The 20,030-nt window shown below is 32.7% G+C and overlaps 3 protein-coding genes across 3 annotated transcripts; 2 read left to right on the forward strand and 1 right to left on the reverse strand.

Moving 5' to 3' along the window:
- Nucleotides 1–4,494: 4,494 nt before the first annotated feature.
- On the forward strand, nucleotides 4,495–11,823 carry HELRODRAFT_171098 (hypothetical protein; the record flags this gene model as incomplete). The annotated part of the gene is made up of 11 exons (XM_009017853.1): nucleotides 4,495–4,920; nucleotides 7,551–7,655; nucleotides 7,813–7,865; nucleotides 8,057–8,184; nucleotides 8,460–8,563; nucleotides 8,778–8,898; nucleotides 9,225–9,313; nucleotides 10,422–10,682; nucleotides 10,865–10,996; nucleotides 11,179–11,340; nucleotides 11,692–11,823. The coding sequence occupies 11 exons, from the start codon at nucleotides 4,495–4,497 to the stop codon at nucleotides 11,821–11,823; spliced, it is 1,713 nt and encodes a 570-aa protein (XP_009016101.1).
- Nucleotides 11,824–12,319: 496 nt separating this feature from the next.
- HELRODRAFT_191298 (hypothetical protein) lies at nucleotides 12,320–15,017 on the forward strand. Its single transcript, XM_009017854.1, has 7 exons — nucleotides 12,320–12,347; nucleotides 12,667–12,759; nucleotides 13,034–13,061; nucleotides 13,555–13,744; nucleotides 13,866–14,001; nucleotides 14,140–14,254; nucleotides 14,594–15,017. The coding sequence occupies exons 2-7, from the start codon at nucleotides 12,685–12,687 to the stop codon at nucleotides 14,608–14,610; spliced, it is 561 nt and encodes a 186-aa protein (XP_009016102.1). The 5' UTR covers nucleotides 12,320–12,347; nucleotides 12,667–12,684; the 3' UTR covers nucleotides 14,611–15,017.
- Nucleotides 15,018–15,133: 116 nt separating this feature from the next.
- On the reverse strand, nucleotides 15,134–18,934 carry HELRODRAFT_98923 (hypothetical protein; the record flags this gene model as incomplete). Its single annotated transcript, XM_009017855.1, has 7 exons — nucleotides 15,134–15,544; nucleotides 15,613–16,477; nucleotides 16,713–16,840; nucleotides 17,488–17,610; nucleotides 17,772–17,845; nucleotides 18,087–18,242; nucleotides 18,810–18,934. The coding sequence occupies 6 exons, from the start codon at nucleotides 18,932–18,934 to the stop codon at nucleotides 16,274–16,276; spliced, it is 810 nt and encodes a 269-aa protein (XP_009016103.1). The 3' UTR covers nucleotides 15,134–15,544; nucleotides 15,613–16,273.
- Nucleotides 18,935–20,030: the final 1,096 nt, after the last annotated feature.

Here is a 20,030-nt window from a genome sequence, read left to right on the forward strand (position 1 = left end):
TGTGTATGTGATATAATTATATATATATATATATGTGTGTGTGTGTGTGTGTGTGTGTGTGTGTGTGTTTGTGTGTGTGTTTTAGCGTGGGTGGGTATTATGAATTTTGAAGAGTGCGTATTGTTTACATAAGACACCGATAAGTATAATAATAATAATAATAATAATAATAATAAAAACACTAGACATTGTAATTAATTTTTAATAATATTATTCTCCTATGAAATAACAGTAATAATAATAATATAGTACATAAATATAATTTAATTATAGTATATAATAATAATAAAGAAAGATAATAATAATAATGATGATGGTGATGATGATGATGCGAGCTGGGGGCCTGATAGAAAATACATTGGGTGTGTATTTTTAATTAGAACTGAAGACGAATTTGCGATTAGTAGTAGTAGTGGTGGTAGTAGTTAATTGTAGTAATAGTTGTATTATTATTATTATTATTATTATTAGTAGTAGTAGTAGTAGTAGTGGCTGTAGTTGTAGTAACATTAATAGTAGTTACATCAGCAATAGCAGTACTAGTATTACTACAAGTCGTAATATAATTTTCAGTAGTAAAAGTTGAAAGAAATAAATAGGAGAAAAAAATAAAGAATAGTATTTGTGACTGGCTATTGCGGCCCTGGGTTTGCTGACAGAAGGAAAAACAGAAAGAATGTTACTCAGTTGACATTTCATATTTCAATTCTTGGTGTCTGTCGCAGAGTTGGTAGGTTCTTAAAAATTTGACGACAATCGAAATAGTTGTACAAATGCCTAGTTATGTTTGCACTGGCGGGTACTTTCATGCACGTTTCATACACGTACATACTTGTGTGTACGTCTATGTGTGTATGTTTGCGTGTGTTTGCATGTATGTGGGGTTATGTGTGATCGTAAGAAGGCTAGTTTGTGTTTTATATGTACTTAGTATGTGTGTGTATTTGTATGTACGAGTGGTGTTTGTATATTTGAGTACGTGTGTATATGTGTTTGTATGTAAGTGTGCATGCATGTATGTGTGTATACATGTATGTGTGTGTGTGTTTGTTTGTGTGTGTTTATCTATATGTTTTGCAGTAGTGTTTCTATGTACAACATGACAATAACAACCTCGACACACAACCATCATACCTGTATTAGCGGAGCAAACTGTAACTACTTGCGTATCAGATATTTGCACATTTCATAGTCGATCAGATTCGAACGATTCAACATACAATGCAACGCATGTCCTAATGTATGTACTGCATGTACAAATGCATATTTTAACGATTGTAAAAAAAACTATTAAATGCATATCTTTGTATACACACAGGTAATACAAATATACATAATGTATGCCTTAATGATTGTACTGAACATACAACACAATGCATACCTTTGTATACAAACATACACAATGATCTTATTAATACCGGATCCTACTTAAACTCTACTTGAGCCTTGCATGATAAATTTGCAGTTTGATTAGATTAGAAAAAGTTGGAGAATAGTTGAGTTTTTGCAAATACCAAGTTAAGGGTATTTCGTATTTAGGTGTGAACTTGCCAGAAAGTGGTATTGGTATTTTGTTTTGTATTTTATGTACGAGAATGGTATTTGTATTTGTGTCCGTATTTGTATTTATTGATATGTATTTAGTGCGCACTTCAAATACCGATACGACGTTTTGTACTCCGTTCTTCTACACCACAAATATCCACCACAAATAGATTCCATAACAGGCAAATGTGATTTCTATCAATTTTAAATTAAATATTATATAACGAAATATATTTTAAGCCATCCAGTGAAATTAAACATGGTATTGGCATTTATGCTGTAAAGCTAATGTAATCATATGGTAAAGCATTGTAATGTAATGTAATAGAATGTCTTGCCTTAAAATTAAGGTTATGTAATGTAGACAAATAAATGTTTGACAATTTAATCTACTTAATGCAATATAGAACAATAAACTTGAGGTTAGGTAAGGTAATGAAGTTTGTCCTATGTTATGCATTGTTATGGCAATGTAATGTAATGTCATTTGATTACACATTATATTACATAATTGTGTAATCTAATGACAATAAAAGTTTAAAGATAATACTAGAGAAGACAAGCAGACGTGCAAATTGAATAATCCACTAATAGCACATATACAAAGACGTTTTTGGTCTACCAAAAAAGAGCTCGTAATTTACAGCCATCATAAAATGTGTACTTACGTCAGTCAAATGATGATTAGTGATTAAATGACGCCAAAATATTTGGGTGTGGCGAGCCTTTAAATATTCTCGAAGCTATAATATAATATCTTCTACGCTATAATATAATAGTTATTATAATTATAATCATGATAATTATTATATTATCGTCATAATATAATTATTATGAAGTAGTAGTAGAAGTAATAATAAAAACTTTAATAGGGATAGCAATAAAAATATAAACATTTTCGAAACGCGGACGTAAAAGTTTACTGAAAACTCATCCAACGGTTCTTTATAGACTTGTTTTTTTCTGAGATTTCTATAAATAACGAAAGTGTAAACAAAATTAACTTCAATGTATCTAAACTTCGATGTATCTAAACTTCGATGTATCTAAACTTCGATATATACAAACTACGTTAGATTTAAACATCCGATGTATGCGTTTACACGATATACTAGAGGTAGCATGATAAATTCGCAGTTCAAAATGTAGGTGCATTCAAAAGGTTCGATATATCCTAAATTAATACCGTTTGGTTTTCAAAATTTTACATTATATCACACACACACACACACACACAAACACCACTCACAGACACACACAAACACACACACACACACACACATAGACACAAACCACACACAAACACACCAGCGTTTTATCCTCAATATTATAGATGCTAATGAACATTCATTAGAATAGTTTATAACTATGAATGAATGAAGGAATGAATGAATGAAGGAATGAAGGAATGAATGAATTAATGAGTAAATGAACGAATAAATGAATGAATGGGCAGATAGATGAAACATAGAATAAAGTGCGAAATAGCAGTAAAACCATTGAGTGAATGAATGAAATAACTAATGAATGAATGAATATATAATTAATAACAGTTAGTCCCTCTAGTTAAATATAGCTTCTTCAATATTTTATTAATTTAACTATTCATATTAAACGCTAAAATTGAAATATATATATATATATATATATATATATATATATATATATGTATATATATATATTGGGATTAGACTATCATAAATACAATTATTTATGAAGATCTCTGCGTTTTGAATAATGCCGATAACGCAGAGATCTTTATAAATAATTATATATATATATATATATATATATATAATTCATAATTTAATCAATATGTGTTATGCATATATGAATGTTTGTTTGTTTGCCTGTATGAATGTATGATAAAAGCTATGAGGGAGCTGAAATCAATTTCAGGTTCCGGTGTTTATTTATATTCCTGGTTCCCGCACAGAAAGGTTCTTTGTTGCTCCCTTCATAATACAAACAGAATTAAATTTATGTAATAGTATTGATATGTATTATTTTTTGTAGCGTTTGTCATCCGGATTGTACGTGCGAATGTGTGTATGTATGCATGCATGCATGTATGTATGCATGCATGTATGTATGCATGCATGCATGTATGTATGTATGCGAGTTGATTTAATACCGATATTATACAGTGTATTTCGATTCTCTTGAGTTGAAATATCTTTCAAGTATTGTCAGGTTATAGCAAATAGCAGCATAATACGTATTTATACACACACACACACACACACACACACACATACAGTGTTTTACCAGCATTCACCTATATATATATATATATATATATATATATTACCAACATATATATATATATATATATATATATATATATATATATATAAACACACGCATGTAAGCATACATTTCGAAGTCTTCAGTAGCTTTAATTTTAACTTAAATTAATTATAATATTCATTTGAATATTTATTAATAATAATAGCAAAAAAATAATAATTATTTTTTCTCTATTATTGTTATTATTTAGTGATTGATCAGAATAATAATGAAGACAGTTCAAGTGTTATTTTTTGATAAGAACAAGCATGCACGTACACGGATCAATTTATGATTTATAAATCTTCACTCTCTAGAGAAAAGAGTACAAATCACATAATTTTGATATAATCACAGATTAATTTAACTGATTTTACTGATATTATTTCATATTCCTAAAATTTCATATCGGGTAATTAATAAATAATAATAATAATAATAATAATAATAAGTTTTCTGATGACATGCATAAAGGCATTGTTGAAGTTTTAGTCACGATTGTTTATAGCGTTTTATATTTATAGTTTGAAAGATCAGTCATATTTGAACTGTTAAGAAAATAGAAATTATTATTTAAAAAAGAAAAAAATTAAAAATTGATAAACAGAGATAACAAAATAAAAGCACAGAAAGAAAAAAGTGATCCTTATTTAACTAAAAATGCCCTCGGACGGAGCACAATACGAAGTTGACCACCTCCTGAATCTAGAAATCACTCCCTCGTCGCTGGCCCAACAGGGTACAGAGGGCGACAGAAACTCTACCTCCTCCTCCTCATCCCTCTCCCCACAACTGGTCATCTCGAGACCAGAGGAAGCCATAATAAGGTTGCATGAACTCGACCGGACAAAATGTTTCCGACCTGTAAGGGTCATTCTTAAACTTGACCCCACCGAGATGAAGATTATTGATAAGAATACTAAAAACGTTGCCGAAAGAATTCCATACTACAGCATCACTCCTTGTCCTGAGACGTTTGTGAGGAGTGTGATGGACAAGTGTGGCAACTTGGTGCTCATGAAGATCGAGGATTATTTACAGATCGCACCGGCCCAGTTCTACATATTTCAGTTTGACACTAAAAAGGTTTTATGGTTTTTTGATTTGTTGTTGTTGTTGTTTCTTTCCATGAACGAGTGAGTTTGTGTTTGGTTCGTGTTTTGAAAGGAATGTCATAGTATTTTCATATTGATTCTATCGCAGTGTTGTTGGATATTACAACGTGTTTTTCGCTCCAACAATCTACATCTAAAAAAATACGAGAGAAAACACGTTTGCAAACATTCGTCTAAACAAACTAAAAAGCGCGAACACATGGAAAGACAAATAAATAAATATGACAACAAAAGCAAACACGAAGTCACCTCTGCAAAGATAGAACACTCACACAAACAAACACACACAAACACACACAGACACACACAGACACACACTCACACAAACAAACACACACAAACACACACAAACACACACAGACACACACAGACACACACTCACACAAACAAACACACACAAACACACACAGACACTAAAACTCTCATGCTAATAAACACATAATGGCTGTTAAAGACACAAATTCTGAGGAAACATAACAGCACACAAACAAACATATCAAAATAAAAATAGATATGTCATCAATAAACAATTATAAAGGAAAACACGTACACACACATATACAAAAATGCGTGCATAAATATACACTTATAGAAACAAACGACGAAACCAAAACATACATACACACATACATTCAGGCAGATAGATGAAAAACACAGGTATTTAAATACGACGCACTCACTATTGTAAATACTTTTAAAACAGGTGAACGTACAGACTGACACACACAACAACGCACACACACACACACACACACACACACACACACACACACACACACGTACGTACATACACAGATACACGCACGCATACTAACACCCACATACACACAGATATACACATTAATACACTCACACTAACACAAACACAGGCGTATGCACATACACAATCACATATGTATACACATTCACGCATACACACACACACATTTTCACATATGCATCATAATGCATTAAATTCTTTTCGTTTCATTAGCAGAAGTAAATGATTTCCACTTTAGTTACTACAGAAAAATTTTTAAAAGTTCTTATGAGACGGGCAGACTGTTCGTTATACGAACCCTCATATCAAATGGTAGCTAGTAGCTGCTATTGTCTGCTATCGTTTGTCATCGTCAATATTGTTGAGTGTGGTTCTCTTTCTTATTCTCTCTCTCTCTCTCTCTCTCTCTCTCTCTCTCTCTCTATCTGTGTGTGTGTTTGTGTGGCTGCGTGTGTGAATGTGTTTGTGTGTGCTGCTGAATTTGGAAAACTTAATGACTACTGAGTAGTCAAATTGTGTTCATTGTAAATGACTCCATTTTTGTTGAATTAATTTTAAAGATTTGTTTTGAGATGGTTGTGTGAAAGAAATTGAAGATGTTTGATGAGCGTTTGGTGAAAAAATAAATGAATGAACTCGAACGGCTAGTGATTATATTGGCCCACGTTAATGGAACGACCAAATGAATCAAAAATGACTAAATAACTGAGAAAAAAAAATTAATGAATGAACGAGAACAGGAATGAAAGAAGAAAGGAATGATTGTATTATGAATGAAATGATTGTGTGAATGAATTCTCAAAACAAATCGATGGATGGATGCATGAATGAATTTACAAATAATTTAATGAACAGATGAATGTATGAAAAACAAACGAATTAATGAACCAATGTATGAACGAACAAACGAACGAACGGGCGAACGCGAAATTTACAAACACTAATCAACAGACAGGCTATCAAACGTAATTGGTTAAAAAATTATTGTAAAACTTTGACTTATTCAAGAATCACTTCACCGACAACAAATAATTTTTATTTCCTGTTAATTAATATTTTCAAATATGCTGAACATAAAAATGGTACAACTCAGTCAATTAATCTTCCAAATTCAACAAAACTTTTAAAAACTCACCGATAAATATTTTTTGTAATATTAACAACAATAATGATAATAATAATAATAATTATGTACCATTTGTTTATTATTAATAATAAAAATCACAACAACTGCTACAACTGCAATAGTAATAAAAACAAAAACCACAACTACTGTTACTGCTACTGCTACTACCAATGCTACTACTACTACTGCTGCTGATGCTACTACTACTACTACTACTACTACTACTACTACTACTACTACTACTACTACTGCTGATACTACTAATGCTGCTGCTGCTGCTGCTACAACAGCAACAACTACTATTACTACTACTACTAATAATAATAAAAACAATTTTAATATTATTATTATTAATTATAGTTATAATTTAGCAATCACGCAACTGTATTGTCCTACACATAACAACGCCACATTATTAGCTGAACAATGACGGAGATATGAGTAAAATTTGCATTTATTATTATTTTATTATTATTATTGTTAATATTATTATTATTTTATTATTATTATTATTTTATTATTTTTATTATTATAGCATGTCTTTGATATTTTAAATTTGATAAAACAATTTTTATTTTGTTTTTCAGTAAACCTGCTTACGTGCTCACAAATCGTTCTCTACTTATTTAAAAAAAATACTTTGGAGTCACAGAAGCGGCCGCAAGGGCTGCAACATTCACGCAACACAACATCTGTGGTAACATCCACACCACAGGACGAACAAATAAATTCGTATCTAGCATCATCCATATCACACGACACAAACATTTCAAGTACAGTCTGCCTTTTTTGTATTCTGGCAGGAGAGCGTTCGAACGAGGTCACCGCGCAATGACTTCAACGCCGGACGTGGCAGTTTAACCGTCTGAGCTAACTTGTCAGCCAATAAATGTCACAAGTTTTTCAATAGGAGTTTTTTAATTTACGTGTATTATTATTATTATTATTATTATTATTTATTTATTTTTTTTTCACAGCCTGTCGCCAAAGAGTTTCTGAAAAATTTTGATGCTGCGAAGACGAAAGATAGGTGAGATTGTTCCCAGTTCTTTCTTTTTACTTCTTTTTCTTTCTTTCGCTATCTTTCAGTTTTTTTTTTACCTCTCTCTCTCTCTCTCTCCTCTTTCTTCTCTCTCTCTCCTTTTTCTTTTCTCTCTCCTTTTCTCTCTCTCTCTCTCTTTTTCAAACGCCCAGCAACATCATCACCACCTTTCACTGCAGTAAAAACGGTCCACCACCGGCTGCTGCAGCCTCGGCGAAGCAACCACTGGTCGGCACGTCGTCATCCTCCTCTAGGACGTCAATCAACATGGCCGATTGGTACGACGAGGAAGGCGCCAAAGGAACAGGTGGTGATGATGATGATGGTGATGATGGTGGTGGTGGTGGTGATGATGGTGGTGGTGGTGGTGGTGATGATGATGATAATGATGATGATGGTAGTGCAGGTGACGATGATGATGACGACGATAAAGATGATGATGATGTTGAAGATAATGATGATGATAATTGGGTTAAAGTTAACTGGCTGTAATTACTATTATAATTTTTACATAAATATATTTCCATTTTTTTTCCAAACCATTAAAAGATTGTTAACATAAAATTTTGGACGCGACTGTAGCTATGGCGACAATAAAGTACAAGCAGAAGTCGTTGCAGCTACCACCAGCGCGCACTGTCTTCCAACAACAGAACGACGATCAGCAGCAGAGGGATGTTTATTTGGTGAGACGATGATGGTAATGATGGTGGTGGCCATGATGGTGATGATGATAAAGAAGAAGATTATGATGAAGATGAAGTTGATGGTGACGATGATGATGTTGAAGATTTGGATGATGATGTTTTTTTTTCTACAATGATACTGCTATATCATCATCATCACCATCGCAATAATCACCAGCATCATCATCATCATTGATCATCATCGTCATCACAGGAACTACTGAATAGGTGTCTGGACGAAGTTGAGTTGTTGGTGACGAAACTCCAGGACGTTGCAGACGCCTACAAGCAGTTGGAAGAGAGGAAGAAAAACAGCAGGAAATCCGGATTTGGAGGTTTCTTATTCCCATTGGGAAGTTATCCCATTTTTTAATTTTTCTTCTTCATCTTGATTTTTTTCAGTTTTTTAATCATCCACTCTATCTTTTTTCCTTTATTCATCTATTTATCCATTTATTCATCCATCCATCCATCTATTCATCCATCCATCTATCTCTCCGTCTATATATCCATCCGTCTATCCATCCAACCATCCATCCGTCCATCCATCCATCCATCCATCCATCCATCTATCCATCCATTCATTCATCCGTCCGTCCTTCCATCAATCCATTCCTCCCTCCATTCATCCATCCATCCATCTATCCATCCACCACCACAGATGGCATGCTGGTCATGAGAGCTCGACCACCAACCAGAGAAGAGTTCATCACAGTCTTCCAGTACATTAAGCTCTCTTTCAATTTACTGGTCAGTACTACTATTACTACTACCACTACCCGCTACTATCGCTACTACTTCAACTACTATTACTGCTACTGCCTCTTCTACTACCACTACTTCTACAACAACAAAAACAATAACAACAACAATTACTACAACAACTACTACTACACTTACTTCTAATACTACTACTGCTACTACTACTACTACCACTACTTCTACTACTACCACTACTACCACTACTACTACTACTACTACTACTACTACTACTACTACTACTACTACTACTACTACTACTACTACTGCTACTACTACTACTACCACTACTTCTACTACCACTACTTCTACTACCACTACCACTACTTCTACTACTACTACTACCACTGCTACTACCACTACTACTACTACAACTACTACTACTACTACTACTAAATATAATTTTTATTTATATGCTTGACAAATGTAGTAATTAATTTTTTGTTAAGCTGGGACAGCCTTATATCATTTTGGAATGTTAAAATACGTGTTGTTAATTATTATTCTATATTGAGTTGTAGATGAATGAATGAGTGAGTGAATGAATGAATGAATGAATAAATAAATGAATGAATGAATGAATGAATGAATGTATGAATAAATGAATGAATGAATGAATGAATGAATGAATGAATGAATGAATGAATGAATGAATGAATGAATGAAGGAAGGAAGGAAGGAATAAACGACGAATAAAAAAACTAATGAATGAATAAACGAATGAATGAACGAACGAATGAATACATGAATGAATGAATGAAGGAAGGAAGGAAGGAATAAACGACGAATAAAAAGCTAATGAATGAATAAACGAATGAATGAACGAACGAATGAATACATGAATGAATGAATGAAGGAAGGAAGGAAGGAATAAACGACGAATAAAAAAACTAATGAATGAATAAACGAATGAATGAACGAACGAATGAATACATGAATGAATGAATGAAGGAAGGAAGGAAGGAATAAACGACGAATAAAAAAACTAATGAATGAATAAACGAATGAATGAACGAACGAATGAATACATGAATGGATAACTAAATAGTTAAATCACGAGAATACTCACAACGTGTTTCAATTTTTTTTTACGACGAAGGCCAAACTGAAGGGCCACATCAACAATCCCAACTCGCCAGAGATTGTCCACTACTTGTTCCAGCCGTTGGATCTGATCGTTGAGGCCAGCTGCCAGATCGTGGCTCGGAACGAGAAACCAATCTGGGAGGAAGTGATCACCCCTTTGCTGAACGACGAGACCATCACCTTCTTGGAGGACTGCATGTTCACAAAGGAGGTCGAACTCTGGAAGTGCTTGGGAACTGCATGGAATATCGGAGCCGGAGAGAAGTTCGTGGTGGTCGTTCTTAGTTTTATTTTATATTTTTGTCAACTTATTGAAATTTGCACTAGTGAGATAGTGTTTTATTTGCAAATGGTTGATGAACAATTTGTTTTGGCAAAAATACTTTTACTCCATTAACAAGAATTTTAAATATTTTCAACGTTTCATGTTTTTTTTCAATAACTGTCGTCAACCAGCTGATAGATTTTTTCCTATTTCCAGATCTTTTTGGATGCTGTGCTGCAGTAACATTCCTATGTACGTTCCGGTCTTCAGTGACGGGTGGTCTCCAGATCCCAAAATCATGCCACCCCTGTCGGCTTCATTCGGTCAGCAAATGTCTCCCAACTGGTCGAGACCACCCTCCCTGACAACAAACCAACCCAGACCGAGCCAACCACCATACAACCAGCAACAACTCCAATCACCCCAACAACCTTACCCACCCCAACAACTTTCTTATTATCCACCACAGCAGCAATACCCACCACCACAACAACCACAATTCCAGCCCCAGCAGCCACAATTTCCACAGCAGCCAGCCAACAAGAGACAATCTCAAATGGCTATGCAACAAATTAGGCAAGAAATACAACAAGTTGAACAACAACAGCAATATTTTCCACCGTCTCGTCCACAACTGCCTTCTCCAACTGCTCCTAACGACAACATGGTTGTCCATTCATAATTTCATAATTACTTTTCATAATTTATTTGCCCAGTTGAAGCATTAAGCTATTGAAATTTTCTTGTATTTTTTCTAATTTTTTGGCTAAGTCAACTTTTTTTCTGCACTACGCTCAAAGTCACGTAGACGGCTTGGTGTAGTTCAATTTCTAGATTCAATTTTTTTAATATTACTTTACGTCAACGTAAGCAACCATAAAATAACAACAGCAACAGCAAACAACAACTACAACCACAAATGGCGACAACAACAACAACATCAATAGCAAACATCAACAACAACAACAGCAAACAACATTAAAAACAAGCAAACAAACAACAAACGAAACATCAACAGATTTACCAGCAAATCCCACTATCGCAGCAGCAGTTGCACGACCAACAGCCTCAGCAGCAGCAAGTTGATTACCTCATCTCGCAAGGAAAAGAGTATGCGTCGACTGAAAAATTATTTCAAATTTTTTTATGAAAAACTTGTTGCAATATGTTCGGTATATACCTTATTATTTATAAAATGATAGTAATAATAAAAATATAGAAATTGAGTTATTGACTGAGCGAGTAAATAGCATTAAACAACTGACCAAACGTCCAACAAACTTAATGAGGCAAAATTATAGAGTAGTAATGTGTTATATGTCTGTGTATGTGAGTTTATGTGTATGTATTTATAATTATGCAAAATTATAAAGTAATAATGTGATGTATGTTTGTGTGTGTGTGAGCGTGAGTTTATGTGTATGTATTTATTCGACATTCCTGTTACATTTATAGTTAGAATTTTTTAGTTATGGGTGGCTTATCTACAAGTTTATCTTTTTTTGGCCATCCTTCAAATAAAAAAAAATGTAATTGTAGAGTCATAATTTACATTTTTAGCTTTGATGGGATCAAAAATATATTTTCCCCGTAACCAGCTTCATCATAGCGACGTACAACAGACCGGCGGAGAATAACCAAGAACTGGACGTTGAAAGGGGAGACGTCTTCGAGGTTTGAGTTCAATTTCATAAAAAAAAAAAGATTTACAATTTTTTTCATTCTGGTTATTATTTTTATTTCACATAAAATAATCTCGAATTATTCATTTTGTTACGATCATTGATATTCTGTTACGGCCGGAATGGTTTAAGTATATTTTTTTTAATTAATTGCCAATCAAACTTATCTTTAACTTCATAACTAACCGGTGTACGCAAAATTGACTAAATTTTACCGAATAGAACAATTTTACGATCAAATTCAAAAAAAAAACCATAAAAATGATGTAAGCACGATTTGATGCTACCAAATTCACGAAATAATTCTCAAGGTCCTGGAAGTGGGAAGGATGCGATCGAAGGTCCGATCGTGCAGCACGGGACTCATCGGATACCTGCCCATGTCTGTCATCCGGTCCTTTGAGGTCGTTCGCTCGTTTCTTCCTGTTGGATGCTTTCATTTTAATAAGAGTTGTGTTGCCTTGTGCAAGGAAAGAATGGCGATTTCTGTGGTTTCCATATGTCATTCTACTAACGCGAATATTTATAGTGATTTGTTAAAATTACCGTTGGTAGTACAATAATCTTTATATAAATTAACCTGGTTTATTATGAAACATATAAAATTCTATTAAAAATACTGGAACTGATGTTAATGCAGTCCACTTTAAACTTACAAACACAATTATGTTTTTACAGAATCAAACCGACAACACAATGGAATCAGGTGAGTCAATCTTCTTCTCTTTCAACTTTGATGCATAATAAAAACTGTTATAAAATTGGATTCTAATGTTTCAATGGATTCAAAACTCTGAATCAATTTCTATTAAAGCATTGTAGCATCATTTTTCTTCCATTGAAACATTCTTCTTCTCTTTATTACACAGCTCTGACTGACATGTTCAGACCTGCTTACATATTATTTTATTATCATTTTTATCATTAATTTTTATATTATTTACTATTATTTTATTATATTATATGAATTTATTTAAATTAATAATTATAACTTTCGTGCCACAAGGCTGTAATATACGCACACACTTTTTTAGAATGTGTGCGTTACATACGATGGTCTTCGGTATAGAAGAGACGGTATTCGAACCAGGTCACTGCGCAATAACAACGCGAGACACGGAAATTTTGCCGACTGGGCTAACTAGCCGACCAGAAACATCCTTACCTTTCATTTCTACAAATTTCCCTCACACATTAAGGCAAATCCGACCAGGAGAAATTGATCGCCAGGAACCAGATAAAAGCTGAAATACAGCAGCAACTACCAGAAGTTCCAAGGAAGCCAAAAATCGCTACGAACGGCGCGCCGATAGCCACAATTAACATCAGTGAGAAATCCTCGCCAGAAGATGTTAAACATTGGCTCGCTTGCAAAGGGTTCAGTCAGGAGTTAGTTAATTTGATGGTTGATTCATCATCGCCATCATTATCATCATCATAATCTTCATTGTCGTAATCATTATCAACATTTCACAATCATTACCATCATCATTGTTACCTCTATCATCAGGGTGCAATCGAGTTTGTCAACATTTGGCGGGAAAGAGATATTTGTGATGGACAAGAACGTACTCGTCAAATTGTTCGGTCCAGACGTGGGCGTCAAACTATTCAGTCAGATACTTGTTCAGAAGAATATATCCGGGGTTATTTTTCAACTTCTTCTTCTACTTCTTCTAAGTATTATAATTGTTATTATTAATTTTATTATTAATATTATTTTAATATTAATAATTATTTTTATATTAATAATTTTATAAATAAATTAATAAATTCCCCAACAGTACAAAACGTTGAGAGTATGCGAACTGAACGCCATATTGGAGGTAAGGAAGAAGAAGTCTGATAGACTGATGGTCGGTGAGATGTTCAATAGTCAACCCGACAATCCAATTCCTGGTTGGTTGGTTGTGTGACTGATTGAATGCTGATTGGTTGTTCGTGTGTCCGGTTAAATGCTTTTTGGGCTGTTGACTGGTCTGTTGGCTGATCAAAACGTGGATTTATGAAGATGTTTTAAGAGTTTTGAATCATTCAATTTTGAATTTTAGAAACATAGAACGTGTTAACTAATAAATACACAAACCTGCTAATATTTAGAAAACTCCCTCGATTTTTTCCAAATTTTGTGAAAGAAATTTGCTGTTTGTTATTAATCTCAGTTGGCGTTTAGAAGCAGCGGCTAAATAGCTGGCAATGAATATTTTAAATTAATTTCGACGTATTTTTTCTTCACAGATGTAGACCATTTTTAAATGAGCGACAGTAGCAGCAGCAGCAGTAACGACAGAGGGCATTTGCTCGAAAAGAACAATTTGATTGTTCGGAGAAACTAATTTACTTAAAATAATAACCAATCAGAATGTTAACAATTATTAAGAAAAATTTATGATTTTAAGACGTGTGACATCATCATCTCATCCTAATCACCACCACCATCTTCTGCCACCACATTCCTAATCACCAACGCATCTAAGCTCCTCTCATAATTTTTATAGCTCTTAAAATGACGTGCGTCAAATGTTTAATAATTTTTTCACTAGCCAAAAAAATTTTTTTGTCGATTTTTAAATATTCTATTTTTTTGTTTTCGTATTTCCATTTCCGTTTCCGTTTTCCTGATAGATTTTTATGAATGTCATAAAATAAAGCGAGAGAGAGAGAGAGAGAGTGAATGGATGAATGAGAAAAAGAGTGAATGGATGAATGAATGAATGAATGAATGAATGAATACCTTTTTTAAAACCTAACCATTTCGTAATTGAGTAAAACAACAACTAACAATAAAAAAAATTTATATAACATTTCAAAACGTTTTCAATTTAAATGAGAAAAAAACATAAAAATATTAAATAAACATTTAAAAAGATTAATTCTTGAAATATAACGAACAAACTATCAAAATAACCGACATACAAAACTGTAAAAGACAAAACGAAAAAAGTAGAACCAAATTACAAGATAAACACATTACGTATGCATTACACGTGTTTATGTGTACGAATATGTATACAAACAGAGGGTTAGACGTCCAATAGAGAGAGCAACATACAATACATTAAGTGATCGCAACACAAAACACACATGTCGTCAAAACTAAAGACACATAGACACGCCACACAAAGAGTAACTAAATATTCAACATAAAACGCTATGAAACAAACAAACAAGTTCACACCCATGTCGTATCAATCAATCAATCAATCAATCAATCAATCAATCAATCAATCAATCAATCAATCAATCAATCAATCAATCAATCAATCAATCAATCAATCAATCAATCAATCAATCAATCAATCAATCAATCAGTCAAATTATTAAATTAAATTATTAAATTAAATTACAAAATAATAATATCATTACAGGTCAAAATACAGTAAATAACTCACGCCACAACAAATCAATTATTCAATCAAGCAAGCAGTCAGTTAATAAATTAATCATTAATTCAATCAATCACTAATTTAATCAATCACTAATTCAATCATTCATTCAATCAATCTTTCAATCTTTTCCTAAAAAATTACCGAAATAGTGATAATCAAGCAATACATCAAAATATACAGATATGACATCCACAACTTTCTGACCAGCCAATATAACACAAGCTCACCAAGCTAATCATCCAATAACATCAAACAAACTTACCAAAAGAAAACTAAATCATCTACTCAAACAGCCAGCAAATCATATCATGATAACTAACAGCTAATTAACAATCTAACCAGCCTATCAACGACACAATCAATCATTCAACCAACCACAGCCAATCAAAAACAAACAAACCAACTCATCAAATGCCATTCGATCATTCCACAAACCAGTCAACGATTCGATCATTCAACAAGCCCAGCAACCGATCAGCCAACCAAACATTTTGGCCACATTTCCGCAAATCCACCTCCACCCAAACAATCACTCGGCCTTATCTTCAGGTTGAGCCGCTGTAGACGACGACGACGAACTGGGATACCAGAAAGCCTCGGTGAACTTGAAGGAGCGCTTCAGCAGCTGCCACGAGCCACCAAGAACCTTGTAGGTGTAGAACGCCATGCTGATTACCATTGCTAGCGTTAGCATAATACTCCAAGCTACTCCAAACTGAAAGGATAGGATGCTCTGTGAGTGTTTATCATTGGTTGGTTAGTTGATTGGTTAATTGGCTGGTTCGTTGGTTGACTTGTTTGTTTGGTTGTTGATGGGTTTGTTGGCTGGTTGGATGGTTTGTTGACTGGTTGGATGGTATGTTAATTGGTTCGTTGGTTTGATTGGTTGATCGACTGACGTATCTATTCATTCATTTATCCATTTATATATTTAATGACAAACGGACGAATGAAGGCAGCCGACTAACACAGGCCGAAACCATGAAGTGGGAGATGAGGACGATGACAGGCTGGTGGTAGAGACCCCACCTAAAGCCGTGGAAGAAGATGATACCCCATAAGATATTCAGTAGGAGGAACCCCAGGCTAAGGAATGCTAACATTATTATTATTATTCATCATTATTATTTTATATATAATTATTTAGATTCTTTTCAATTTTCTTAATTTCATCATTTTTTATACCTTATTTGAAGTTTTAAGGAAATAAAATAGGTTTCCGTTGTTATGGATGCATTGATTGTTTTGGAGCATGAGTCTGAAATGCAAGAATCTAACTATTTGCTATTTAGGTTTTTAGATAGATTTTAAAGCAGAAATTTTGTAGCATTACTTTTGTTGTATGTTTTTTTGCGGTTGAAATAAAAGTCGTTCCCATAATTATTATTATAATAATTATTATTATTATTGTTGTTGTTATTATTATTAATTGCTGTTGTTACTTTTGTTAATTTAACTACAAAAATGATGATGACAAAGTGAAGCGATGACGATGGTTCAGTGATGGCAATGATGAAATACATGATCACCAACCAGCATCACCAGAAACTTATCATAGTGAATGATCAAACGAAAACAGGAAATTATGAATAAAGTAGTAGGAACAACTAGCTGACGACGACAATAAACCCCAACCCCTTTAAATAAAAAAATTTGACCACGTGGCTAACAGGAAGCGACGATAAAATTTTGATCACGTAGCCAACAGGAAGTGATGATACAAATTGCGATCACGTGACTAACAGGAAGTAATGAAAAAGTCGTAGGAATGTCCTCTGAGGCCGGCAGTCCCCGGACCGAACATGGCGGCCAGCAGGTTGACCATGTTGAAGATGCAATGTATGGAGCCGAAACCTAATCCTGCAACTAAAGGAAAAAAAATTGAATTAGCAATTAGGCATTAAAATAATCAAATTAATCAAAATAATCAATTAATAAATTGAAATTAACGAATAAACTAAATTAATTGAAATTAATTAAAATAAAAAATAATTAAAGCTATAAAAGGATATAACATGCATACAGACCGTAAGCTAGCTGATTGTCATTGACGAACAAACTGTCTGAACGCCACACTGTCTTTAGGCCGTGTTCAGCTTTTCTAAAAATAAAATTATTAAACTTATGAACGAATGAACAAATGAATGAATGGATGAATAAATGAATGGATGAACGAATGAACAAATAAATGAATGGATGAATGAATGAACAAATGATAAATTGGTGAGTAGATAAAAATAAGAGATGAATTAGTGAATAATTTAATTAGTAAAATAAAACAAAATTTCAATCGATTCTCTAATCATGAAAAAACACATCACATATACACAAGCATTACAGACTTCATGAGTTTGAAGAGCAGGAATCTGAACATCTCCTGGAAGAGGACAGCAAACACCACACCGAACCCGACGACTGACTTGGTCTTGAAGATGATGACGTCGAAGAACAACCACCACGCTGAGGAGACCAGCAACGATAACATCCAGAAAAATGCACTGCAGCCCAAACAATGCAAAATTTGAAATAAAAGTTATAAATATGTTAAACTACTATGAAAAAGAGTTAACTAGATAAATGAAATATTCATTGGGTATCATTTACTTAATTAGTTTAATTCAATTTTATTAATTCAAATTTAATTTAATTAGTGGTTTAATTAGATAGAAATATTAATAATTGAGTTGAACCATGTCACTTGTTAATCAAACCAGAACTGTTGTGTGGTGAAAGGTAAGGTAACATAATATATATATATATATATATATATAATTTATTATTTTTATATGACAGAAATTATAAATGACTCCAGATAGATAAGATACTTTTAAGTTTTTTAAGAATAAACAAAATTATCTGAGAGAACATTAAATTGATGAATTCATTTGTGAATAATTTATTGAATAATATATAAATCTATAATAGTATAATATAATAATTCTATCAATCTATTTACTATTACTATGACAATAATTTTGTTTGTTTATTTTATTTATATATAATTTATTGATATGAAAAATAAACAAATAAAACAAATGAATGAATTAATGAATAAAAGAAAGAACAAATTGGCCAGCCTTGCGATGCAGAGGATGACGAGGATGGGGTCATGTGCGATGGTCATGAAGAACAAAACGAGAACCGGACCAATGGTGATCAAGAAGCAACCTAAGAACTCTACCATCGACATGCTCGCTGAATTAAATTTTAAATTTTCTACTAAAAATTGGCAAATTATTCGAATTAAAATTTAAATTGAGGTCAGTAACATTTTCAAAAATTAAATTAATTTTAATGACATATTGAATGCGGTTTTTAATTTTCTTTTGTTTAAATTTTATTTTCAACTGAACTGAAAACGGTCTAACTAATCAGCGACAGGTGTCCAAAAAAATTGGTAAAAGGAAAGAAACTTGTTACAGAAACTTGTGCATTTCTAAAGTATTGCTTTTATTAATAATAAAATGGTAATCTATGATAGCATTATAAATTATAATAGTCTATAAAGTAAAATATATGTAATTGTAAAACAAAATATTCAATGAGTATAGGGATATTGTTACATTTATTTTAGTGTGAAGTTAATTTGAAAATAAACCTGTGAAAAGATGCATCAGAAATTTTCTCATTTCTATTTATTATTATTGCAATTTTTAATGCAATAGGTAGGCATGTTTGGGTATAGCTACGAAAATGAAAATTTACTTAAAAACTAAATTATTGTATCTGACACGAAAATTAGTACAGAAACAAAAACGAAAGAATAAATGACAATATAAAAATTTAAACATTGATTGAAAGAGTTTATTCTAATTATATGGTATGGGTAATTCGTTGCGAAATCGTTGGAGGAAATGGTGTCAACAGTAGTTATTTTACTGCATGGTAGTTAATCAGCCGGTATAAAGGTTATATTCAATTCCTATCAAATAAATTTGACAAAATATCATACACAGGCAGAACTAAATAAAGAAATAGATAGATATATATTCAGGTAATTATAATACATTTATAATGTTGTTTTTACACATTCAAATTGTACAATTGTGTTATGGTGTAGTCTCAAATTATTTTGAATTCTCTCAAAAAATTTTAAACGTTTTACTACACTATAAATATTACTTATTTTTATCAACAATTTAAAAATTTTATCAATAATTAAAAAAAATTCAAATTGATTTCATTGCGATATCGATAATGATTTTTGTGACCTGACTGATTAAAAAGCATCAAAGAAAGTTAAAATAGGATGGAGAATTTGTTATATTGGGATATTCGTTTAAAAA

Source organism: Helobdella robusta, assembly GCF_000326865.2.
Source record: "Helobdella robusta unplaced genomic scaffold HELROscaffold_20, whole genome shotgun sequence".
Taxonomy (NCBI): Eukaryota; Metazoa; Annelida; class Clitellata; order Rhynchobdellida; family Glossiphoniidae; genus Helobdella; species Helobdella robusta.